Here is a 9,866-nt window from a genome sequence, read left to right on the forward strand (position 1 = left end):
AAAAACGCATCGATTGAGTATATTTTTATCAAAATTTGAGATGAGCGGGCTATTCTTAATATTTACCCAATAAATATATGTATATATGTACCTGCCTTTTTAATTACCCAAGGTGAGACATTATGCAGCTGCTGCGGCTGCTCAATGTTCCAATGTTCCAACCCCAGAGCTTCAGGTATTGCCGAGCAATAAGGTAACAGTTGCTGCACTCGATAACAATAATCCTGTTGCTCAAGTGTCAATCATCTTTAGGTATGAAAATTATATTATGAGTTAACAAATAGTAAAATGGTGCTACGATATATAATTGCTTAGTATCAATAAAATAATTATCTCTCTTGTATTCTTTTTTTTGTCTAGAGCTAGCTCGCGCAACGAGACGTATGATACACAAGGCACTGCACATCATATTCGAATTGCTGCTGGTCTGAGCACTTGTAGATCAACTTACTTTGGCATAACTAGAAACATCCAACAACTCGGTGGGAACTTAACTGCCACCACTGATCGTGAAAGCATCGCATATACATTACAAATTACGAGAAATAGCATGTAAGCAAGTTTCTCTATTTGACACATCTATATATCAGATAATTTTGCAACACTTATATTTTAATATTGCAACAGAGACAAAGCTTTGACTTTCCTAGAGGATGTCGCCACCCAGCAAGTATTCAAGCCGTGGGAAATATCCGATCAATTACCCAGGTTGCGCTATGAATTATCTATGATACCCGAGGCAACCCGTATAATGGAATTGTTGCACAAGGCAGCTTACCGTACTGGACTAGGTTATTCTTTATACTCGCCAAAGAGACAACTTGGAAAAATCAATACAGAAACTGTACGTATGTAGTGTTACGTATTAATAGCATACATCACAAAAGAGAAATTTGCTTTCTTCTTATACAGCTGCAACATTTCGTTAATACTTGGTTTACTGGTTCGAGATGCGCAGTCGTAGCAACGGGAGTGTCACTGTCGGACATGACACAGTTTGCTTCGAATCTGAAGGTAGGCTCGGGAGATAATATTGTGGAAATTCCCAAATATTGCGGAGGGGAACTCCGCAAGGAACGCTCCTCCGAATTGTCCACTGTAGCAGTAGCCGTTGAAGCAGCAGGTTTAAACAAAGAGAAAGATGTCCTTGCTTGTGCCGTGTTGCAAAGGGCAATAGGTTCTGGCCCTCGTATAAAGTGGGGCTCCAGTGTGTCTCCACTGAACAAAGCAGTTTCCGGAGCAACGAGCACCGACCAATTTGCCCTTTCGGCATTTAATGCTTCTTACAGTGATTCCGGATTGTTTGGTTTTGTTCTGTCCTCAGTACCCAACGTCGCCGGTTCCGTAAGTTTTGTCATTTAACATAAATACAAATCTATAACTGTTAAAGATTCTCATCAGACATTCCATGTTATATGCTATAATTTTTTTATCTTTGAAGGTAACAAAAGCTGCTACCGAGTATCTGAGATCACCTAAGCTTTCCGATGCTGATATCGTGCGCGGTAAGAATACGTTGAAAGCGGAAATATTATATGCCGCAGATAATGATGCCGTATACTTGGAAAATATGAGACAGCAAGCAATTATTAAAGGACGCGTGTACAAACCATCTGATCTCGTTGCAGAAGTAGACAAAATAACTGCATCTGAAGTCAAATCGGTATGCAGATTTCATTTTTCCAGCAATATCGTTCACTTTACTTTTCAATTTATTCTTTCAACATTATGGAATGTTTAATTTGTATGTGTGTGCGTGCGCGCGCGCGCGCGCGTGTGTGTAACATAAAACTTATACATTAGGACAGGAGCCAGAGTCTTGCATAATACGGGAAGACTCCGATTGCACACATTGCATGTTGCACACATGCGTCGCTAATTGGCTAATTTAAAAATAAAATATTCTCATTGGTAAAGTAGTGAAAAATTACTAGGCACCAGCTGATATGAGTGGTGTGTGCAATCGGGATTGTAGGCAAACGGGATCCTCCCGTTTACGTTACGCATACTAAAGTATTTTAGAGATGAAAACGCGTTCTGATCTATAATGCATAAGAAAACGGACCAATCAAATCCTTTATTTCCTTTCCATAAAATAAAAGTTGATTTTCTTATGCTTTATGCAAAGGTCTGTGCTCCGTCCTTAAGATTTTATTAACGTCTGTTTTTTTACGATACTTTTAGGTTGCTGGAAAACTTGCTGGCGGAAAATTATCCATGGCTGCAATCGGCAATTTATGCACAGTTCCATATGTCGATGAATTAAAGTAGATATATGATAATGAAAATCTAGATAGTATCGTTTTGCGAGCCTTCGAGTTTTAAATATTTTATCCAGTTCAGAGATATACACACGTTTATCAGAGTGTAGAAACTACTTAGCGATACTAATAATAAAAGAGAATATCGCTGTAGTTAATTGTTTGGTTGAATATTTACTTTAATTTTAGTTGTCGTTTAGCGTAACAAAGAATTGCGGAAAGAAAATGGAAACGTAAGATATCAAAATTACAGCCAATAATGTCAAAAATCAAGTTCAACATTTTTCAATATTATTTATATTATTTTCGTCTATCAGTAATTCATTCATCTTCTGCATAAGATTAATAGAAAAATACATAAGAAATATATGAAGATCATATATCTTCAACACACTATGATGCAAGATATGAAAGTTGTGTCTTTTCATTTACTTAATAATTTAATAAAGTTTAATTTCTTCTATAGAGTAAAATTTATTATATTTTTTCGAAGAAGATCGTAATGGTTTTCCATTGTTTGTCCTGTCTATCATAGGCCTCAAGTTGACAAGGTTTTGCAAAAACTGAAACTGGGAAGAAAAAAACCGACAGTTGGTAGATAAGATCATGAAAGATTATGCAAATTATTTTTCATACTTACATGTTCTTCTAGGACAGAATCTAGCCGGTTGAAAAGCTCCATAACGTGCATATCTTGCGACAATAAATAATGTTGATAGTGTGAGTCGAGAAGCACACAGAACCATTCATACAACTGTTGATCATTCAGCTGTGAACTATCATCAAGCGAGTCCGTTTTCTCATTCAATTTACACATTAGATATTCCAATAATTTAAGTACTTGGTCAAAAGTTAAACCGGTTTTCAGACGAGGTAACAACGAAACACTGGAATAGCTGATACTAAACACTCTGTCGAGAAAATTGTCTCTGGAATAGGGATTACTAGCTTTCAATGTGCTATCAGTCATACCATTTTGCAGAGAGACGAATACTTTGTCTGGACTTTTTAAGGTAAATACCAAAAGATCCACCAATAACTTCTCTGGCAAATCTTTAAACGTATCGAGACACCAACAGATCGACGCGACATCGCCAGATTCCATCAATAATGGGATCACGATCTCTTGTATCGCGGAATCATTCCATCCCTCGTTTAAATAGGCGCAGACCTTTTTCGAGATATTCAAAGGTACTCGACCTATTGATGCGTTTCTCGCCCACGTTCGATTCTTGTCCCACTGAGCCACTGTTGCTTCCTGTATCACGATAATATCGTCTGCATCGTTACTATCGTTGTCATTTTTGAAGCGCAAAGACGAGCCCAACATAGCGGCTATCCTTTGCGGCGCCAAGTGATAGGGCGCGACGGCCAAATGTCTGTTTGCCGCTAGCAATAATTTGTCCTCCACCTTCCAGAGCTTAGCATCGTTGGTGTAAAGTTTTAGCTTCTGCACCGCTTGCGCTGATTTGAATTGTACATTGTATATCATGAGTATTGCTCCCTCGTCCGTGACATCAGCACCATAAATCGCTATGGTCGTCTCGTTAAGATGCGTCATGACAATGGGATATTTTGTATTGATATTAGTAATTACACTGATCAACCTATTAGATTCCATGTCGGAAGACGTCCCTGTCAACAAGTGACTATACAATCTACCGTGTGACCCTGAAACAATTGCATAATATTAAACATGCGTGTTTTATCTTAAAAAAAGAGAGGAAGGGGGGAACCTGATAGGTTTTAATACATACATAAAGTCAACAGATATGCATCATTCTTATGATGTATTACAACATGTCCCATGAGAGCCTCTGACTTTCGTTTTAATTCTATCCTTCTGATAGTATCCACTTTCTCTAAACAGGTACCGTCCTCCAATCCAACTACTACATAGTTATAGACCTCTTCTACTCTCGTCAAGCAAAACAAACTCGTCTTTCCATTTAAATGTATCAGCTGACAGTTGCATAATTTCTCCTTAGCCCTAATTATACCCTTGCTTATCCATGTCTTTCTGTTGTCAATGGCCCACTCTAGGGAAGCCATAGCTCCGTTTTGCTGGACAAGAATGGGTGACGAGTCACCATGTGGTAGAATAGCATAAAGCGGGGACGAAAATTTGTATCCCTTTATGTTGTTCAAGTCTGCCTCCTCTTCCGACCAAACCCGAATCTTTCTCTCATTAAAGGCAGCAACGTAACACTGCTTGAATCTATCATAAATGACTTGCGTCGTTAATCTTTCTTTGCTGGACCAACTGCTGATCTGTTTTAAATCTTGTAACTAGAAATACATACGGATCATCAAAATGTTTCAAGGCCACAGTTAAATAAATACATTTAAAATACGATGGTTAAATCTCTAACCTTATATCGTATAACTATGTTCCTGCCGAGAGTCACTATTGCGCAGCCTGGTTCCTTATCCTTCTCGACGCCGAGTAAACTCTGCTGGTCGATAAGTGGACAAAGCGTATAGTACGAACTAAGCTTTGCCATTCTCGTAACATGTAAACCTTTTTTTGGAATTGGTATTGCTCGTCTATTGACTTGTATCTGTATCCTTATAAGAGAATGATCAGATCATCAGATGAATCAGATGAGCATTCGTGCTGCGATTTGAAACGTATTATGTAGTTGCTTTACATTAACACCGATTCTCTGATAATTCTTACTTGTGACGTCTGGTCATAATTCAGTTGAATGCGCATTCCTTTTGCATAATGACAAGTAAGATTTAACTGAGTTTTTACCTAAATCTGCACAAGATCGAGACTGTGTACCTTATTAGCGAGTCCCGTAAACTCATTTTAAAAGTGAGGTTATGAATCTTGTGTTAAGTAATAACTTTTTATCAAAATAAGCAAGTAATGACATCATTAATTTGAGTATAAAATACTCAACTCACTTCAGACTCAATTTTACTCGTATGTAAATAGAAAGCAACTATCGTTACCATCAAATCAATCGCTATTACGCCTTCTTCCTCGTTCTCTTCGTATTATTCAGTGCGTTCAATCTTCTTCTTCTTCTTGTATGAATGGCAGCGTTGCCAACCAGCAACCTCCGCATTATTAAAAATCGTACCAACAATATAAAATTATCGTATTTTGATTAAAATTATCGTACATTTTTTTTGTTAGATAGATATACATATTTATTAGGTCTGTTCGCATTGCTTGCACTTTTTGCATTCAGCATCTTCGCTTTCTCTTTTTTTAACGCCCAAATATGTATCTATCTCATTTTAAGTATAAAAATTTTTGAGTTTCAAGCAACGCAAACAGATCTATATTGAAAAGATATATTTTTTAATGAAAAAAAAATAACAATACTGAATATTTGTAAATATTTATTTTTAAATTTAAAGTTTTTAATTTTAAAACAAAGAACTTGTAATTATAATCTCACTAGAAAATTTTTTTAAGTATTACATTTATAAGTCTTCTTCGTTATACATAAATTATATAAATTATAAAACACTAGGGAACATTTTTTTAAATTTTAAGTACTTAAATATTTACTTAACTTTGGTTATATGTAACAGGAACTATATAGGAAACATAAACACTAGAAAATATTTTTTTTAATTATTACATACGTAAATCATTTTGGTTATATAGAAAAAAAACAATAAGGAACAACTTTTAACCTTTTGAGGACGGGACTGGCCAGTATACTGACCAAGTGACCGCTCACAAATTCGACGACCCTAATCTAATATATTATTGTATATCTTACCATTTAAATTTTAAACAAAGTTAGTTCTTGTTTCAATTCTCTGAAGCGGATAGGACTCTAATTTTTTAATAAAAAGTGTACTTTTCATGCCATTAATAGATGTGAGATGAATCAGAACGGACGCGATTTCACTGACCAAATACCGTTCTAGGGCGCGTTCCGTTTCTCGCATGATGCGCATAATGCATCGTTTATCCTTGTTGCTCACCAAATGTTAAACAAGGATAATGGATGCATCATGCGCATCATGCGAGAAACGGAACGCACCTCCTGTTTGATCATGTTGTGATTGTCCAATGTCCACCAGCTAATCCTAACCTAATCTAACGACCAGTGCCTAGGAATTTTCCTTGCTCTAGCGCCTGTGGCTGATGGCGGCTATTTGACCAATCGGTAAAACATTGTCGACGGTTATCATCGAAGAGTGTTCTCTTAAAATTTAATCAAAATTGCCAAATTATCGTACTTTTACGTACGATCTCACTCTTTGGATCGTACATCGTACAAAGATCTATATTATCGTATTTGTACGATCAAGATCGTACGGTTGGCAACGCTGATGAATGGTCCCGATTCTAAAAGGCCCGTCTACAATACACAGAGTAAGAAGTAAGAGTAAGAAATTGACCAATCACAGTCGATTATTCTTCTCACATTCGACTGTGATTGGTCAATTTCTTACTCTTACTTCTTACTCCGTGTATTGTAGACGGGCCTTAAAAGAATAATGGTGCAGCCACAATAGAAGGAATAAGGAATTAGAAATAAGGAATAAAGATTCCAATCTATCAGAAACCGTATATTCCGGTGTATCCGATATCTGATAGGTTAAAATCTTTATTCCTAAAGGCCCGTCTACAATACACGGAGTAAGAAGTAAGAGTAAAAAATTGACCAATCACAGTCGAATGTGAGAAGGATAATCGACTGTGATTGGTCAATTTCTTAGGGTGCCGTCTCATGTACACGGAATCGGAACGACGGAACGGATTTCTTACTAGAAAATTTGAGATCACTACAATTCCGTTCCGTAAGAAGTTTCTCTACCCGTCCCATGTAGCCGGAACGGAATGAAAATGGACGGAATGTCGCCTCGGTCGCAAGTTAATTTGCCTAATTTAATCGATATTTCGTTATTTTAATGCGACTAAAGCAGTAATATGCATAATTTGTGCAATTATCTTACTTATAACATTACTTTGAATACTTAAAAATACTGAATTGTAAGAGTGAGATATATTATGTTACCAAAATTCCATTGCGTTCCGGCTACATGGGACGGGTAGAGAAACTTCTTACGGAACGGAATGGTATGTTCACCTCAGATGGTTGAATGTGAAATTAAAACAAATATTCAGAAACCTTTTTTTTGGAGATTACAACGATGGACGAAGAAGTAGTGTTAACTGTGATGTTAAAATTATTGCGAAATGCAAGAAATATGCCAAGTTGGCGTGCTATTCTGATATTTAAGAGAGTACGAAAATTATATTTCGCTTATAACATTTTATTACAAAATAAAAAATATACAAGAAAACAAAAATTTTGGGTACGGCCAATGTTTACACAAAGAATGAGACATCTTCAAGGTGCAAGTGACAATTTAGTCGTTGAAATGCAAACGACCGATCGTGAGGAGTTCTTCAATTACTTTAGAATGACTCCGGAATTATTCGAAGAACTGCTGTCATTAGTTGGACCACTTATTGATAAGCAAGAATTATGCCGAGTTCCAATTTCATCTCGTACAAGATTGCAACTGGTTTTACACTGGTTGGCATCTGGTGATAGTATGGCATCTTTTTCATATGCATTTCGTATTGGAGCAAATACAGCTTCTAAAATCATAAAGGAGACTTGCACTGCATTGTGGAAGGTATTAAAAGATAGAGTTTTTCTACAATCCACTGATGAAAATTGGCAAAAAGTTGCTGACAATTTTGAGAGAATTTGTCAATTTCCCAACTGCATTGGAGCTGTCGATGGAAAGCACATTATGATTCAGGCATGTATCTGATACAACTATTTTTTGAACATATTTTGAACTATTTTAAAATAAATCTGTTATTATTGTTAATTGTAGGCACCACCAAATAGTGGCTCGTCTTTGTACAGTTATAAAGGCAATCATAGTATAAATCTGCTTGCCGTGAGTGATGCAAATTGTTGCTTTAGCATTGTAGATATCGGAGCAGAAGGAAGACGTAGCGATGCTGGGGTCATAACCTAACCTAACCCTAACCTTATTGATGACTTGATAATATTAACTTATTTCATTATTATCAAGGTAAAATACTGTATAAAATTATTATTACCGGTCTTTCGTTATTGCTCATTTTATTTTAATTTTAATAACCCGATCGACATATATCTGCCACATGCAACGGATCACAGAGTATTAAGAAGGAGTAAAATCTCCGCTTCTAAAAGTGGTCCCAGTTTCGATTGCCAATATGGCGTCAGAGACAACCCACACTTTCCGCTTTGTGACGTCAGCGTCTGCGCAATGCTCGCCTTGCAGCAAATTCATTATTGTAAGTCTAAACTCCATGAGAAATGGGAAAACGCGTTTGTATAGTTTTTAATTGCCGAAATGGGCTGGAATATATGAAAAAGCAAAACAAAAAAAATGGAATTAAGAATAAAAGTCTTTTTAGAGCACCTAAAGTACGTAAAAAAATACTCATTATATTTTATAAGGTTATGTGCAACATTTATGATTATTCATTTCATTATTAGGACAAAAAATTGTTGGATCCTTGGACTGCAAATTTAGGTCAATTGAAGAGACCACTTACTGAACATAGTTTTGTTTGTGAGGAACATTTCAGCATCAAAGATGTTTTTCGTTCAAACGATGTTTTATTGAGTGATGGTACAGTACATCGTACTGAAAGAATAATACCGAAATTGAGACAAAATGCTATTCCGATAGTTGGCAAGAATTATTCAGAAAAGAAGTCCAATGCTGAACATGATCTTTTGTAGCAGATATGGCAAATTTAATCAGTGAAGGTTATGATCATTATTTCTACAATCATTATTTGATCGAAAAATTGTTGTCTGCTGCAAGGCGAGCATTGCGCAGATGCTGACGTCACAAACCGGAAAGTGTGGGTCGTCTCTGACGCCATATTGGTAATCGAAACTGGGTCCACTTTTCAGGCGATCGGCCTATGGAGATTTTACTCCTTCTTAATACTCCGTGCAACCGATGTAACATTCCGTTGATTCCGTTGTACCGTTCTGGTCATAGTTCCGATGGTTCCGAGTTCCGATACAGCAGAAAAACTTCTTACGGAACAAAATGCTAGTGAACTTATTTCTAGTAAGAAATCCGTTCCGTCGTTCCGATTCCGTGTACATGGGACGGCATCCTTACTCTTACTTCTTACTCCGTGTATTGTAGACGGGCCTTAATAGGCCTTTTACAATAGGCATCGTCTACAATACACAGAGTAAGGGTGATGTCCCATGCAGCGGATCGTGCGTAAGCGGATTCGCGTATCGCTAATCACAGAATCATTCTCTTAGATCTGTTTGCGAAATTTGCAAACAGATCTAAGAGAATGATTCTGTGATTGACGATACGCGAATCCGCTCACGCACGATCCGCTGCATGGGACATCACCCTAAGAAGTAAGAGTAAGAAATTGACCAATCAAGGCCCGTCTACAATACACGGAGTAAGAAGTAAGCCCGGATCCCATCGACATCTAGGGCCGCGGTCCGATTCACGCTCACAGTTCTATCAGTGCTTACAACATTAATGGTCGGTCCGAAACAAATAGCGTGCTAAAGTTTTTCTATTTTGGACCGGTCGTAAGCACAATTTATAAGTTAGAAAACGTAACCTGAT

General features: G+C 37.0%; 3 protein-coding genes across 4 annotated transcripts in view; 2 read left to right on the forward strand and 1 right to left on the reverse strand.

Annotated features, from left to right (window-relative positions):
• The window catches only part of UQCR-C2 (Ubiquinol-cytochrome c reductase core protein 2), a 5,544-nt gene extending 3,125 nt beyond the window's left edge, over nucleotides 1–2,419 (forward strand). For both annotated transcript variants that reach the window (XM_018514605.1, XM_018514604.1), the window contains 6 exons: nucleotides 113–252; nucleotides 361–552; nucleotides 628–844; nucleotides 913–1,344; nucleotides 1,442–1,663; nucleotides 2,185–2,419. In XM_018514605.1, coding sequence (XP_018370107.1) covers nucleotides 113–252; nucleotides 361–552; nucleotides 628–844; nucleotides 913–1,344; nucleotides 1,442–1,663; nucleotides 2,185–2,271 — 1,290 coding nt within the window. In that variant the 3' untranslated portion in view covers nucleotides 2,272–2,419. The remainder of the gene's footprint in view (nucleotides 1–112; nucleotides 253–360; nucleotides 553–627; nucleotides 845–912; nucleotides 1,345–1,441; nucleotides 1,664–2,184) is intronic.
• Nucleotides 2,420–2,439: 20 nt separating this feature from the next.
• LOC108765759 (nucleolar protein 11) lies at nucleotides 2,440–5,307 on the reverse strand. The gene is made up of 5 exons (XM_018514602.1): nucleotides 5,223–5,307; nucleotides 4,634–4,829; nucleotides 4,019–4,550; nucleotides 2,902–3,932; nucleotides 2,440–2,830 (listed from the first exon to the last, which is right to left on the reverse strand). The coding sequence occupies exons 2-5, from the start codon at nucleotides 4,763–4,765 to the stop codon at nucleotides 2,702–2,704; spliced, it is 1,824 nt and encodes a 607-aa protein (XP_018370104.1). The 5' UTR covers nucleotides 4,766–4,829; nucleotides 5,223–5,307; the 3' UTR covers nucleotides 2,440–2,701.
• Nucleotides 5,308–7,392: 2,085 nt separating this feature from the next.
• On the forward strand, nucleotides 7,393–8,995 carry LOC108765754 (uncharacterized). Its single transcript, XM_018514599.1, has 3 exons — nucleotides 7,393–8,012; nucleotides 8,091–8,156; nucleotides 8,747–8,995. The coding sequence occupies exons 1-3, from the start codon at nucleotides 7,419–7,421 to the stop codon at nucleotides 8,993–8,995; spliced, it is 909 nt and encodes a 302-aa protein (XP_018370101.1). The 5' UTR covers nucleotides 7,393–7,418.
• The last annotated feature ends 871 nt before the right edge of the window (nucleotides 8,996–9,866 follow it).

The sequence above is a fragment of the Trachymyrmex cornetzi genome, unplaced genomic scaffold (assembly GCF_001594075.2).
Source record: "Trachymyrmex cornetzi isolate Tcor2-1 unplaced genomic scaffold, Tcor1.1 scaffold525, whole genome shotgun sequence".
Classification (NCBI taxonomy): domain Eukaryota; kingdom Metazoa; phylum Arthropoda; class Insecta; order Hymenoptera; family Formicidae; genus Trachymyrmex; species Trachymyrmex cornetzi.